This window comes from Sitodiplosis mosellana, unplaced genomic scaffold, assembly GCF_009176505.1.
Source record: "Sitodiplosis mosellana isolate CC-2019 unplaced genomic scaffold, AAFC_SMos_1.0 Smas_scaffold_6167, whole genome shotgun sequence".
Lineage (NCBI taxonomy): Eukaryota > Metazoa > Arthropoda > Insecta > Diptera > Cecidomyiidae > Sitodiplosis > Sitodiplosis mosellana.
The window spans coordinates 3,416,643-3,432,159 of record NW_022601408.1 but is presented as its reverse complement, the minus strand read 5'-3'; the positions used below and the strand labels follow the sequence as shown (position 1 = coordinate 3,432,159).

At 35.3% G+C, this 15,517-nt stretch overlaps 2 protein-coding genes across 3 annotated transcripts; one reads left to right on the top strand and one right to left on the bottom strand.

Annotated features, from left to right (window-relative positions):
• Nucleotides 1-617: 617 nt before the first annotated feature.
• Nucleotides 618-5,563, bottom strand: LOC129575530 (formin-J-like). The gene is made up of 6 exons (XM_055459292.1): nt 3,972-5,563; nt 2,640-3,902; nt 1,468-2,575; nt 1,284-1,390; nt 889-1,037; nt 618-795 (listed from the first exon to the last, which is right to left on the bottom strand). The coding sequence occupies exons 1-6, from the start codon at nt 5,281-5,283 to the stop codon at nt 733-735; spliced, it is 4,002 nt and encodes a 1,333-aa protein (XP_055315267.1). The 5' UTR covers nt 5,284-5,563; the 3' UTR covers nt 618-732.
• Nucleotides 5,564-5,783: 220 nt separating this feature from the next.
• Nucleotides 5,784-13,463, top strand: LOC129575531 (V-type proton ATPase subunit B). Of its 2 annotated transcripts, XR_008688805.1 has the most exons (5): nt 5,784-6,019; nt 6,704-7,836; nt 7,920-8,048; nt 8,126-8,432; nt 12,155-13,463. XR_008688805.1 is itself a non-coding variant. In XM_055459293.1 (4 exons), the coding sequence occupies exons 1-4, from the start codon at nt 5,941-5,943 to the stop codon at nt 8,261-8,263; spliced, it is 1,479 nt and encodes a 492-aa protein (XP_055315268.1). In that variant the 5' UTR covers nt 5,784-5,940; the 3' UTR covers nt 8,264-9,109. The 2 variants fall into 2 exon arrangements, 1 of the variants encoding a protein (XP_055315268.1); XM_055459293.1 differs by lacking the exon at nt 12,155-13,463 and having other exon boundaries at nt 8,126-9,109.
• Nucleotides 13,464-15,517: the final 2,054 nt, after the last annotated feature.

Genomic DNA, 15,517 nt, shown 5'->3' with positions numbered 1-15,517 from the left:
TAGAATTTAGTTGATACATTGTATACGTTGTATGTATGCTTTTAGGTCATTTATTGAAATTTACAAATATCAATGTCAACCAAATTGGGCAAAGCTCATAATGAATTATGATTGCTGTATGCGACATCGACCGAAAAGAATGCTGTGCACGCCATCGTATTTAGCTGCTCTCACATATTATCTTGAACCGTTAAGTCTTAAGTCCAATATTAATGTTATTCTTGCAAAACAGAATCCGATTTGGCTTAAGGTTGAGGAAAAAAAAACCTGGGAATAAGTATCGCATTTCTTCAGTCTGAATGAGTTACAATGAGTTACGTGTGAAAACAAATCAAATTCATATTGACACTGATCGTCGTTTATTTTTACTGAATTTTTCTTTTACCTTCGTGTGTACTCAGTTTGAATATTCATGACAAAAAAAAAATCATCGACGAAATCATCGAATCAATTCGACACTGCATTCGAAATTGAAGCAAAATAAGCACGCTACGTTACTATTTTTACAGTCCCATTATAATCCTATTCAAATCCAATCGAAAGATTTCACTTTTTCACACAATTATAATGGTGAATAATTCAAAAAATTGAGAACAATATCGAATAAAACGCAAATCTTTAGTAAAGTTACCTTACTTTTTTTTATTTTTTCATTTTCGAAATTAAAAGAGTCGTCTGAAGTGATTCATAAAGAGTAAAAAAATATATGCGCAAATTCACTAGATGCTAATACTAGTTGATCATCATACTGTTTGATAGATCAGTTTTTCCGCCCAATACACGCTTCTGGAGATTCTGTAACAATCGATTATTCGTCAATAATTATCACTAATTATATGGTTGTTTATTTGAGTTTGAATTTGAATAACAAACAACAAGCATACGAACCTTGTTAAACATGTTCGCAAGTATTCGATGATTTCGATGAATTTTGACGTCTCGCTCCAATTGCTGGCGCTTTTTTTGCTCAGGTAATTTTTGATACTTCCGTCGTGTTTGGCTTACGATTTCTCGCGATTTGAAAATTCGTATTTGTGCTGCGCGCATAAATTTAAAGGATCATGTAAATAAACCGGTCAATTAATTGTAAATATTTTACAAATAGGGGAAAGGGTAAATGGTTTGATTGCTTGTTTCATTGCTTGGCATCTACTCCAATTGCTACTTGCAATGAACAAAGTAATCGAATTTGTACAAAACGAATACATCATAAATAGGCAAGAAGGGAATGAAAGAGATAAGAAAAACGGCATGTAGCAAGGGAATTAATACGTATTGTTTACCTAAAGGCGGTGGAGGTAGTAAGCGTTTCATATTTCTATTGAGTGTTTTAGCGTTGGTACAAACGTTCATAGCAAACAATTTTTTTCTTTGCTCGTTCCGTTGCTGCCTGTAAAATAACGGCAACAAATTGGAAGCTAATAAATTGTAGACTTACATCCATAAATAAATTGTGATGTTGATTACCTTAAATTATGCATTTGAAATAAGCATTTTCGTCGTTGTTCCGCATTTGCATAGAAATCTGGTCGGCGAGCCTGTAAGCATTCTTGCAACGTTAAATTATCGAGTGATTCAATGGGTGAGCTATTGCTACTGGTTTGACCTCTGAACCGACTTTTTTGCTTCTTTGCACCAGATCGTTTGCTCTCCCCATTTGAATCACCCGAACTACTGCTGCTGTTGACATGGCTGCTGATCGAATTAATTTTTTTTGCATTTGCATACAGCTGATTACCACGCTCTTGCCCCTGTAGCTCATTCGATTTGTCATTTTGATCTTTATCGTCCTCAAACGTGATAATATAGGCCAAAGCTTCGGGTCGCACTTGAAGCTGCTTATTTATCGTCAATTTATTGACACAAATAGTTGGTCGCTCTTGCGCTTCTGGCTCCTCCAACTTTGGTTCATTGATTGGTTTTTTCAACTGAATGATTGGCATACGTTCCAAGGTATCAGTTGTTTGCAGGCCAACTGAGATTTTCGTGTCATATTGATGTGTTGTTGTGTTCGATGCCGAATTGGCGGCTGCACCAATTGAACCAATTGAAATTGAGTTTGGTGACAAGAATCCATCACTTCCAGTCATTGATGTGTAAGCATCACTTTGTTTGCCGTTCACACGGTCACCATTCGATTGCTTAACATTTTGGATATCCGAGTATGTATCGGAGCTATATGGTTTTGTATATATCGGTTGATCTCGAAACCTGGTTTTGCTCATGATTCTCTTGCCATACTCTGATTTGGTTTCAGAGCATTTTCGATCGAATTTGGCTCGGCAAGTCTCTGCATAAGCCTCAATGCTCTCATCGGAATTTGGTGTTTTCAATTTTGTTCGATTTTTCACCAGTTGCTGCATATTCCAATGAGAATCCCATTTCGGCAAACGGTTTGCTTCCTTAGATTTTGCTGGTTGTTTCATTGATTCTCTGCTCTCACATTTCACTTTTGAGCCAGATGAAATTGTCGAAGGCGGTGATTCGAGTGTAGTTCTATGTATCCAGTTGCTCTTGCTACCAACTTTGCCCCGATTCAGAAACCGTGAACTGTTATCACTCGATTTGGACGAGTCTGAAATGAATCATAATTTCTCATTATTTCAACAAACTTTTTTATCATTTGATTGCATCCAAACCTATTATTGAACTGGAAACATCGGCCCGCGATCTATTACCACTCGTATGTTTTACATTGCGCCGGAAATTTTCATAAATACTGAAATAATTTTGTTTTGGTTTGTGCTGAAACTTTGCATAAACGGAATTGATTTTTTCCTCGGATATACTTTCTCCGCTCTCATCGCTTTCAGTTGCATTGACATTCTGTAAGAGTAACTTTAAATTTTTCAAGTGTTCAATTTCCTGATCAATCCAATTGTGATGCGTCTTCTTTTCGTTCTTCAAAAACTCTAGAATCTCATTATTTTTGTTTGGTTTTTCAAAAGTTGTAAGTTGATCCGATGCACGACGTTCTCTTGATTTTGGCTGCTCTTCGTCAATTATTTTGATGGCCTGAATAATTTGTGACTTCCGTGCATTTTCCTTTTCAATTTCGGATTGTGTCACAGGCAGAAGCCAGTCTTTAATTTCTCTCTCCTCATTAATATCTTCCTCTTGTTCGATTTGTTCTTCTTTTTCATCTTTCTTTTCTTCTTCTTCTTCCTTTTCTACTCCTTGCTCTTTCTCTTTTTTTCCCTTTTTCCCATCTACTTTTTTTTCCTGTCTACTATTCACAGGCATTCGACTATGTTCTACGGAAGCCGATGCTACGCTCGATGATGAACTTAGCGCAGAAATGCCACTTATTGTATCATTGGCAGCCATGTCCGCCCCCGACTGTTCACTTTCTTTTAAATCCAATGAGCCAACTCCAGAGATTTTCGACATCGATTTCCCCGAATAGGACATAATCATTTGCGTTATATCTTTTGTATCTTTCGATTTAATTAGATGCCGTACAATTTTACGAATGAGTTTTTTCTTGGTTGCGGTATCGTTTGTGCACGAATCGATTAGTGCATTGATCAAATCGACACCTTTTTGCAAATCATTTGGCAGCACTGATGATTCATTATTATCTATGGTATTTTCTGGCGTTTTATAGGCACTTGGCTGGTCATTGCGACATTGCATTGCATGCAATGGCAGCGGTGGAATGTTTTCTTTATCATTCATTGGCGGTATATTCTCTTTTTCATCGGGATTCTCATCCTGAATATAAATACTTTCATTTCGGACTTCTTTGCGATTTGGAATCTCATCAGCAGCTGATTTATTGAGTATTGGTGTTAATTGTTCAGCCATTTGTCGATTTGTATATGCGTTCGGAGCCAAAAATTCAAAACTCGTTGCAGTTGTCAAATCCTCATCATCTTTTTGAGTTGATTCATGTACTTGTTCTGTAGAGAAAAAGAAACATCTTAAATATTTCAATATATATTTTAATTAAAATTTGGGTTTCTATTCACCTATTTCATATTGCACGGATCGGGATATGCGGCTGAATTGCGGTTGTTCAACTTGAATGCCGATGGCTTCAACGTCGATGGATGATGTTTGGCACCATTTTTCAATGAGTTCCACTTGAGGTTTTCCGGGTTTACTTTCAATTGGCTTCTGTATCTCATGATTTGAAGGTTCATCGCTGAATCGACCACTGTTACTAGTATCAATAGGCAGTGGTGTACTGTGATGAGGAGCTGTTGACAATGACATAAAATGCGTTGTATCGATGCCACTTGTTGCGTCCGATTTAGATTTTCTATACTTTTCACGGTATTTCTCCAAAGCCGTTTCCCACAATTTCTTACTTGTCGATGGCGATAATTTCGGCAGCTCTTTTCTAATTCGTTGTGCTTCACGCATTTCAATGGCAGACTGTGTGAATTCTCGTTTTTGTAATGGACTTTTGTTGTCAGCCGGAGCAAGAATAAGAAAATTATCATCAAAATTCAATCCACGCTTGGCGAAAAACTTTGTGAGTGCACTTTTTTCAAATGTCGTCAAATTACTATTGCTTTGTGACTTAAAATCAATGATTCGATTATATCCAATGTCTGCCATGGAATCCCATTCTAAGCGCACTTTGGCCGATGCAACACTGCTCGCTGGTGACGTCTCTTGAATACTATCTTGAGTTTTTTTCATTTGTTCACGTTCCGATTTTACTATGGCTTTTGCAGAAGACGGTGATGCTACCTGAACTGAAGTCGACCGTTGCATTGGTTTCGATAAAAATGCATTCGTCTGCGTTCCAGACGACTCTAGTTTTGGAATTTGAGCTCGTTTCGGAATGGAATCAATAGTTTGCGTCGTGGGCAAAGTTGGCATAGAAGTTGACGATGGCAAATTAATCTCAATGCTCGATTCCAAGTTTAAATTATACGATTTGCTCTTCGATTTGCTCTTGAATTGCTGTTGTGTTTTCTTTTCTATTTTTATCTGATTCTTCTCATTTGATTTGGGCTTCTCTTTTGGACCATCGCCAGATTCACACACATCTTCAGTGGATTTGACCGTTCTTCGGCCTGAATCATCTGTTGGCTTCGATTTTCCATCACTTAAATCCAATTTGTCCATTGATTTTGCGATTCTTTTGCTATCCGCTGTATAATTACTACTTTCATAGTTTCTCAAACTACTGTCGCTGGAGGATTTACTGGTACTTCGTTTCATGCGTAGATATTTTTCCAAATCACGATTTTGACCGTATTTATAATAGTAATCCAATACGGTTGAACTCAGTTTAGATGTTTTCATCCGGTCTTTTTTATGCGACATACTGATGAACACAAAATAAAAAAACAAATATAAAAAACAGACAAGGACACAATTATGAAATAAGTATTAACAAAGTAGCCAAACGACCGTTGTGATTGCTTGTTTACAAAACATAAAATAAGAATGGAATGTGCATCTGTACCTAACATTATGTCAAAATATACCACAGTGTGAAGCTTTTCAAATGTCGATAACAAAGTACACGTCTAACAATCAACAGGCAAGAGTTGAATTCTATTAAAAATATTCGCATAAAAATGATTTCTTTTCAAATTTAATGAGTGAAATTTAACAAAACTAAAAGCAAAAACATTTGCCGTTTACAAATAAAATTCAATAGATTTTATTTTATACACTGAATAACCATAAATACATTGTTTAACGTCTTGTACTTTAAAAGGCTACACACAATTAGTGGGTCTGTAGTTGTTTAGCCCAAAAAGAAATTGGGGAACGCATCGGGCAACTCACGGTCACATGACAGTATGAAAAGTCACATGAGCCATTTTTTTCGGTCAAGTCGAACTTTGCTTGATAATCTGATATTCACTCAGCTGACTAACTCTAGTTGCTGTAAAATTTTCATTCACAACAAATCTTATCGTCAATAGTTTGTGTTTTGTGATCGAATCGAGCAGAGAAAAAAATCGTAGAAAAATGTCGTTGTCAGCTCATCAGGCGCGCCGTGAACATGTTTTGGCTGTTTCACGGGATTTCAACTCTCAGCCAAGATTAAGTGAGTTTTTATTTCAATATTATTTCCCGCAGGAAAATATTCGTTTTCGGATAATTGTCACAAATTTCCATACTAAACATTCGTTAAGGCTCCACACCCGAAAGGAATTTTATTTGACTTGGGCAATGTAAAATTGATAGTATGATATTGGTTTTGCAATCGGGCGAATTCTTTTCGAATGTTCCAATTGGAAACTAATTTGATGAATAATGCAAAAATCACATAAAAATATTCTAAAAAGTGTCATTCAGCATTTCTACATCTCGTTCAATGTCAGCCATCTTGGACTGCTGCTAATCAATACTTTCCTTATATACTTTGATTGTGATAACTGAAAAATTGCAAATAATTCTTTCTATAGAATAAATTTCCATAAATCTAAAGAATAATCCAACTCAATTTTCTTATGCTCCGTGCAAAATTCAGTCGAAATGAGTTTTCACCCATTTTTTTTTTCTTTAAAGTTCTAATGTTTGTTTTATGTTTTGAATCGAATTACTGGCAGTGACATGTCATGTGACCTAATAATATACACCTGACTGTAAGAAAAATCATGAGAATCAACAGTGTTTCGATGATTTAAATTGATTTGAATATTGGAATCGTTTAAAAAATTCATGATTAAAGTAATTATGTGTTTTCAACGGTGATTTTTTTATTGAATTGCTCTCGTTTTTCTTTTAGCCTACAAGACAGTTTCTGGTGTAAACGGTCCATTGGTTATTTTGGATGAAGTGAAGTTCCCAAAATTCGCTGAAATCGTTCAGCTCCGTTTGAGCGATGGAACCATTCGTTCTGGTCAAGTGCTTGAGGTGAGCGGTACAAAAGCTGTCGTTCAAGTGTTTGAAGGCACATCAGGCATCGATGCGAAAAACACACTTTGCGAATTCACTGGTGACATTTTGCGTACCCCAGTCTCCGAAGATATGTTGGGTCGTGTATTCAACGGCTCTGGAAAACCAATTGACAAAGGTCCACCAATTTTGGCCGAAGATTTCTTAGATATTCAAGGCCAACCCATTAACCCATGGTCACGTATCTATCCAGAGGAAATGATCCAAACTGGTATCTCAGCTATTGATGTGATGAACTCAATTGCTCGTGGTCAAAAGATTCCAATTTTCTCCGCTGCTGGTTTGCCACACAATGAAATTGCCGCTCAAATTTGTCGTCAAGCTGGTCTTGTTAAGCAGACTGGGAAATCTGTGCTGGATGACCATGAAGACAATTTTGCCATTGTTTTCGCTGCTATGGGTGTGAACATGGAAACGGCGCGTTTCTTCAAGCAAGATTTTGAAGAGAATGGTTCCATGGAAAATGTGTGCCTGTTCTTGAATTTGGCAAACGATCCAACCATTGAACGTATCATTACGCCACGTTTGGCACTTACCGCCGCCGAATTCTTGGCCTATCAATGCGAAAAGCACGTTTTGGTCATCTTAACCGATATGTCTTCATATGCTGAAGCTTTGCGTGAGGTGTCAGCCGCCCGTGAAGAAGTTCCCGGTCGTCGTGGTTTCCCAGGTTATATGTACACCGATTTGGCTACAATCTACGAACGTGCTGGTCGTGTCGAAGGCCGTAATGGTTCAATCACACAAATACCAATTTTGACTATGCCAAACGACGATATCACCCATCCAATTCCTGATTTGACTGGATATATTACCGAAGGTCAAATTTACGTTGATCGTCAATTGCACAACAGACAAATCTATCCACCAGTCAATGTGCTTCCATCGTTGTCACGTTTGATGAAATCGGCCATCGGTGAGGGTATGACGCGTAAAGACCACTCTGATGTTTCGAATCAATTGGTAAATTTTGAATCACATGACCATAAATGTTATACATGTTCCGTACTCATGACTTAATCGTTGCTATATTTTTGCCACTCTAGTATGCTTGCTATGCCATCGGTAAAGATGTCCAAGCCATGAAAGCTGTCGTCGGTGAGGAAGCTCTTACCCCAGATGATCTTCTCTACTTGGAATTCTTGACAAAATTCGAAAAGAACTTCATTTCTCAAGTAAGATTCAATGGATACATATGAAAAGAGGAAACACTTGTTAACATTTGATTTTATTGTTCCATTTCAATGAACAGGGCAACTACGAAAACCGCACAGTATTCGAATCATTGGAAATTGGATGGCAATTGTTGCGTATTTTCCCAAAAGAAATGTTGAAACGAATTCCAGCATCGATTTTGGCCGAGTACTATCCAAGAGACTCACGTCACTAAAGAGAAATACCATAAAAACTCAAGCAAAAATGTGGGCCCCAAAACTAGTGCCCAAAAAAATCTAAAGAGAATCATGTTATGAGAAAAGAAAAGAAAAATATAATAAAAAAATCGCATTTTTGCTCGTGTTTCTTAAACACAAAAACAAACACACACACACACACACACTGTAAGTATTATACAATTTTAGCTAAAAGATTTTTTCTCTGTCTGTTTGATTCATAATAAGAAATGGCAAAACCGAAATGTTTTGTTCATCAATGTTGTCAGAAGAACAAACACACTAATTTGAAATGTAGTGATGGCAATGAACAATAAATAAAACATTTATGATTTGGTTGTTACCAAAATGAAGAAAAAAACATATACAAGTACATTTAATCAAAAGGCAAACATTATGTTGGACAAAACCTTTCCAAATTGGTTTCCAATGTTGCACAAATCCAAAGTAACCATAGAAACTATATTTATATACATCCAGAGAGAAAAGAATAGAACAAAAAAAAAACAACCCAGTGCTGGCCATAAAATACAAAACTGAATAAAAAAAATAATCGAATAATAAAACGAAATCAATTGAATATACACAAAAATACACAGTATTTTCAATGTTCTGAATCCAAACACGTAAATAGATACACTTACATACACACACAACATCCACTACTTAAGTAATGACAGCACCAACAGTTTGTTGAGAAAAAGGAATTGTTTCATTTAAATTTTAATGTTCAAAAAAAAAAGTGTTTTATTTGTTTGTTGGTTTGTTCCATTGTATAGAATTTTAAATTGTAAAATAATGCTATAAAAATAATGATAATAAAATGAAAAATCATACTATGGAAATGCGAATTTTGTTGATTTAAACACATCGAGAATACACGCATCGGATCGAGGGTATTTTCAGCCAATTATTCGAAATTTATTCTAGAGAGAAAGAGAGAATGTTAGACAGGTAAATGCTCTCAAAGCTTCATTATCAAGCCATTTTATAAATTCAACACACCAAATAATCTCTTAATAGTTAATGATGATGGAAAATTTAATGAAAGGTGCAATCAAAATCAAAATGAACGGTTGACGTCTCGAGAAAAGGTTAATTTTGTGAACATTCGTCAAAATTATCATTCACAATGGTCAGTAAAAAAGCAGCACAATTGTTCCAAATGATTTTATACCACGTATAAAGATAGAAGAATGTTATAATATCAGTGACAATAAGAAGAAAACGGTGATAATTTCTCGACGATATGTGTACATCCACATAAATATTATCCCATATTTGGTATTGCAACACTCAAATCTCTCGGTACTCTCTCCCCAAAATTCAAGTTATTCATAGCATAATTGCACGTGTTCCCCCATATTGCACAAAGTTTATGTATGGGGTTTTTGAAGTGCGGATGCTTGCCTGCTGTGTGCACATAAATTGCGGAATATTTTCAAATGGTTCTAATATATTCAAAAATATTTTCCACTCGCCGCAATATGCCAATTTTGTTAATGCGTTTGCGTACAGTAAATATTTTATGTATATGTGTTTGCACCTGTTTCGTGCAACTCTCGGAAAATTCTCGTCGGATTTGTCACCCCAATGCGATTAATGTTTAATTCAAACTGTTCATTTTCATATAAAGCTGCAACACACACCACAAAATTACGGAATTTCGTAATTATCATCAACAGGGGTGGAAAACTACATGGAAATTGGGTGCATCCAAACCAGATGAACAAAAGCCATGATTTGAATGTTTTTTTTTTAGTTTTTCTTTTTTTTTTTTTGCGATTATGTAGTGCAAATGAAATTCAGTTGTCAAAAGTTAAAATTATTTTGCAAAATTAAAGATGTATGTAATTGGATTGTCTATGCAAATGATGCCCAAGAGTCGAATGCAAATGTTATGCACAAAATGCAAAGCGATTGGGCATTACATTCCACTACGAATCGTCAGCTGTGCTCATTGAGAAAGTACTCATCGATATGAGTGTCACTTAGCTCAACATTTAGTACATCGTTCGTTTCATATACATTTGCGTGTATATAATACATGCCTGCAATCAAAGTTATTTTACAACAGAGGTATGTACGGAGAGTGAGATAGAGAAAAAAACTCCATTCAAACTTTGACAATTGCATAAATTCAATTTGCTTACGGTTTGACCGATGAATCGGTAATTTGATTGGAACAATTGTGCATACACAACATGTAGATTTAAAATGCTGGCAAAACTGAAAGCAGGACGGGATAATCACTTCTCTTGGATTTAGTTAGCTAAAACGATCAATCAATCAATAACTGTTCATATAAAATATTTATTGGCACAACATAAGGCCAACGTTCTGTAAAATATTTTAGTGAGCAGTTTAGTTAAATCTACCTACTACTTGAACAAAATCATATTATTAATTCCATCGTTAAATGAGGCAATGTCTCATTCTAAAGCCATCTATAGATTTTTCCATACAAATTTCATTAAAAAAAAACTTTATGAGGACATTGAATCGTTTTGAAACGTTAAAAATTGATATGTAGTATTACATTTATTTCACAATAGTTTTTCTAGCGTAGATAGATGGCGCTGAAATCCGCTTCTAATTCGTTTACCATGTAAAATATATGCCAGTTTGCATCATTGCATCGTTCAACGATGAAACTATTTCAATTCTGTGAGATAATTTTTCCAAAACATAGAAAGAACACTCAACAACTGCAAGAGACAGCGTCTCAAATGAATATTAACACACTGGGAAAATAGCAACGTAGGGCTGACGTCGTATTTAGAAAAAATTCATTGTTAGTCACATTTTCAGTCATTGTTTTTCCTTCTCCTTCTCATTTTATTTCGCTCTTGCAAATATGGCCCGTTTAAAAGGAGCACACGAAGGATATGGAGCAATTCAAAAACAAGAGAAACTTTTTCTTGACAAAATATTTTACTTTGACATCTGATGTTGTGCCGAAAAGTGAATTCACTAGAACAGTTTACAAAGTTACACATCACATATATCCGTAGCAAAAATTTGTGCAAAGATAACTTGCACGTTGCAATCTTCGTTGTTGCGACAAATTCCAGTTTCGGCCAGGGACTATAATAAAGAAAAAAGCTGAAAATGATTGTTGTTGAAGGTGAAAATTACCAATTAAAATATGCGTTTTAGCTTAGTTCTTGTGTTCAGCACCAAAAACTTTTGAGCTGAAATACTTCGTCTTTTCGAGTAAAATCTCATCTGAATATGTACGAACATAACAATTTATGCAACTGGCATCGCATGTTTTGTTCAAACATGTATTTTAAGATTGCTGAGCATCTCAGCATTTCGTAAGGCACGGATATATCCGAGCATATCGACGACGCATACAGTGACGTGCGTTGCTACGCGCAGCCGCAACGACTCGACCGGAATGTGTATGTTGTTGCTGCGTGCAGCCACATCAACTGAACACACTTCGGTCGAGTCGTTGCGGCTACACGTAGCAACACACGCCACTGTATTATACAGTATGCGTCGTCGATATGCTCGGATATATCCGTGCCTTACGAAATGCTGAGATGCTCAGTAATCTTAAAACACATGTTTGGTTTTGTTTCAACGGGTTCCGTCTTTTTTTCCTTTTTCTTCTTCCTCGTGCATATTTCTACTCCCTATACATTTGGTCTGAGGGAAACGAGCACAAAACTTTTTCCTCTCACAATTAAATTAGTTTCATCATTATTCCACCATTTCTACACAATAACAATAGTGGATAAAACGCAAAGCTGATTTAATGAATTGTCCTGGAACAGACATTATTTGACATCTCTTGTCTTTCAACATTTATTTCAAAGTCTTTATTTGATAAAATTTCATAACATTTTTAACCGTTTTTTTTTTCTTTCTTCTTTCCAAAGGTGTGAAGAACCAACAATACCGTTCACATATTTGCCGACAATACCAACCACATGAAAAGAAGATCATTCTATAGATATGTACATTTAGAACGAAAAAGTAGAACAGAACTGTAATTCAGATTTCGTTATAATGAATTATTTTAAAATAAATTCTCAACCAAATTGTATCCCAATGTAGAGAACTAATGTATAGTAGATATGTCTTTTTTCTTCTTCGTTTATTCTAGTTTTAAGTAAAATTAACATGATTATTTGATTGGCCTATTATTGGACGTTTTTAAGGTTCAGTGTAAAATAATTGTCAGTTCAGGCTCATATGAATTCGCTATATCGTTGAAATCAATCTCTATTGAAATATAAAAACAAAATCAATGTCATTTTTCTCTCTCAGTTGTTGTGCTTTACTCAATGGGTAACAGCATTCTGTCAATCGTATGGAAATACGACAACAATTTGTCTGCATCCAACATAGTTAGTTTTGCGATTATAGTGGCGCTGCAATGCTCAAGTATGTTACTGTATTCGAAGAAGATCCACAGAAAAGGGAATGAAATTTTTTCGTTATGATTTTTTTCTATTGAATTTTTTTGAATGTATTTTACATTACAAAAACGACTACTGCGGCGCTGCGAACGTTTTGAAAGGTATAAAAGTCAATTGTTAGCAGGCATTGGCTTTACTCATTGTCCTATATATTTTGAAAATCAAATGAAAACTGCTTTCCCTGAACTAGACCATCTAACCAGGTGACCAAGTGAAATTGACTTAGTTTGGAGTTAAATCGTACAAATCGGGGCATGTCCAAACCACCAGAAAAAAATACAACACACAATACCATTCAGTTCCAAAGTGTATATTTAGTTTGGGAATAATTTGCTCTTACAATCTAACGCAGAGAGAGAGAGAGAGAGAGATTACGAGTGTCACCTGGGCAACTGATTCATATGACCAAAAACCACTGCAATGAATGCATTGCAAATGCATTCTCGCATCGTTCCAGTTCTATTATCCTCTTTACTTTGCTCCATTGAAATAGTTCGACAGAGACTAATGTTCTCTTGCAAAAAATGATACTAAAAAATCTATATTATGTATGTATATGTAAGAGAGGAAGTAAGGTCATACAGAATGGAAAAGAACGCACGTTCTGATTTGATCAATTGAACACGGATTCAATCATATGAATTTTATTTTCATTAAATGCATCATATTAGCATTCCATAGTTGCCAGATAAAAGAGATGATTGTTAATAAAATAAACACAGAGAATAAACCCAAATAAAAGTAAATGGAAATGTTGAAAAGTAAAGCAAATTGGAGTTTTATTTTGGTTTGAGGGCGATTGCTATCGATGTCATCATCGATGTATTGAGTGTGGAATTTTGATGGATGCTGAAACAACGAGAGAAGTGATGATGCACGAATTTCTGGATGTATCGATCAGTATTTATTTACCCTGAGATGACGGGTGGATGTGTGCACTTTATTGTTCGAATGCTGACTTTGTATAAAACACGATTTTCCAGCTGCCTGCCGATGTGCAATGTGTGATGTTAACCTGTTCGAGGTTTCAAGCGTATGATGCACAATAATTACAAACAAATTAGAAAGATTGCGGTCGAATCATGTGCATCGTATAGTTCACTGATTCGCAATCGATATTTCAATTTATAGCATTTTGCAAAATGTTCACCTCAAAACGGCAGACCGTGTGTATACTAGGGTGAGCCGATTTTTAAAATCACATTCATTTAAAATTACTGAAAGAGAACTGTCTCTTTTTCAGCCGAATTGACAGTCCATCCGTATTTTCGGCCAATAAAATGATGCATGCGTGGAACAAAAGTTTCTTGTACATAGGCTCTCTTCCGATCAAGGTATTTCTAAAAATATGTGATCGAAAATGCAGAAATAAGATGAAATTGTAAAAGTGTAAAATGTAGAAATCAAGAAAAAAAAACCCTAGAAAATCGAAAGATATTTTCAATTCAAATTCAATTTCCCGATATTATAGCCATACACGGTACTATCATTATCTATATTCATCATGGGATGGAAGTAAAACCAAATTTCGAATTTAGCGCGCTTTTTAGTTTCCAATCCGACGATTGCTAGTATCGTGTGGCACAGCAACGCCAGATACCATAATACTAAACGCATCCATTTCCATTAAGACTTGATGTAATCTTTTTCGCGCTTAATTTGAAAACAATGAAAAATGAATTGATGCGTTTAATATATACTATACTTGCGATAGTCGTTCCAATCAAGTTGATAAATTAAATTGATTCAAACAACATTTACCTTTCGATATTCATGGATTTTGAAAATTGATCCACCCTAATGTGTAAGTATATCGCTTCAATGAATAGCGCAAAAACAGATCATGCAACTCAATCTTTTCTCACTACAGATTTACAGGCAATAACATATTATTAACTATACTTAATAACATAATAATAACGGCCGATATATTGGTCCAACATAACATAATAATAACGTTATTAAGATTCAGCATAATAATAACATAATATGTTACTAAATATGTTGGATTTTTCTTAACCGTTTGTCTGTAATATTGGGTGTGTCGGTTAATAATGTCGATTCAGATAACAGATGGCGTAACTAGCGCTATGTGCATCGGAGCACACCGCGGCAATTTTCTTTTTTTTTTTTTTTGTCTGTCATTAGGCTAAAAATTTCAATATGTGTCATTTCGTTGAAGTGTGAACAACAAAGTTTTTTTTTGCTCCGAAAACGTCGAATTTCGTGCGGGGAAGTTTAATAACCTTCTTTCATTTGATGAAAACGGCCGCTGAAAGTCATCGATTGTTAGTAGAAGCTTACGGTGAACATGTTCCAACTCAAAAAAACTTGTGAACGATGGTTTGCACAAAGGGTGAACATAATGGATACCGGGCAACGCAGCCAACTTCACGTTGGTTGTTTTTTGGTTACTACTGCAACGCATTGACGTATGCTTGTGTTCGAAAAAAAAACCCAATTAAAATGAACTAAAACCAAATGAAAATTTATTCCAAATAATTTGAGAGATATATTTTTTAATAAAGTGTAATTTCTACTTATATTCAACCAAGTTTTAGAGAAATCATAGTCTTTGTTTTGCTGCAACAAGACTTTGTTGTTTAGTCAGAATAAAAGTAGAAATCCATTTCAAAGTCTTATTGCAGCGAAACCAACTCTATGATTTTTTTTAAATTTTGCCAAATATAAGTAGAAAAGGTACTCTTTCAGGGAATATGTTCTCTAATTTTTTTTGGATCTTCTTTTCATTTGGTTTTAGTTATCTTTAATCTGGTTATTTTCAATCAGAAGCATACGTCAATCGCAACGCAAAGTGGC

Coding starts and splice junctions, on each gene's coding strand:
- LOC129575531 (XM_055459293.1), top strand. CDS start 5,941: ATGTCGTTGTCAGCTCATCAGGCGCGCCGTGAACATGTTTTGGCTGTT. Junction 7,837..7,919: donor CTGATGTTTCGAATCAATTG/GTAAATTTTGAA, acceptor TTGCCACTCTAG/TATGCTTGCTATGCCATCGG. Junction 8,049..8,125: donor AAAAGAACTTCATTTCTCAA/GTAAGATTCAAT, acceptor TTCAATGAACAG/GGCAACTACGAAAACCGCAC.
- LOC129575530 (XM_055459292.1), bottom strand. CDS start 5,283: ATGTCGCATAAAAAAGACCGGATGAAAACATCTAAACTGAGTTCAACC. Junction 2,576..2,639: donor TGTTTCCAGTTCAATAATAG/GTTTGGATGCAA, acceptor GATTCATTTCAG/ACTCGTCCAAATCGAGTGAT. Junction 1,038..1,283: donor ACTACCTCCACCGCCTTTAG/GTAAACAATACG, acceptor TTATGCGCGCAG/CACAAATACGAATTTTCAAA.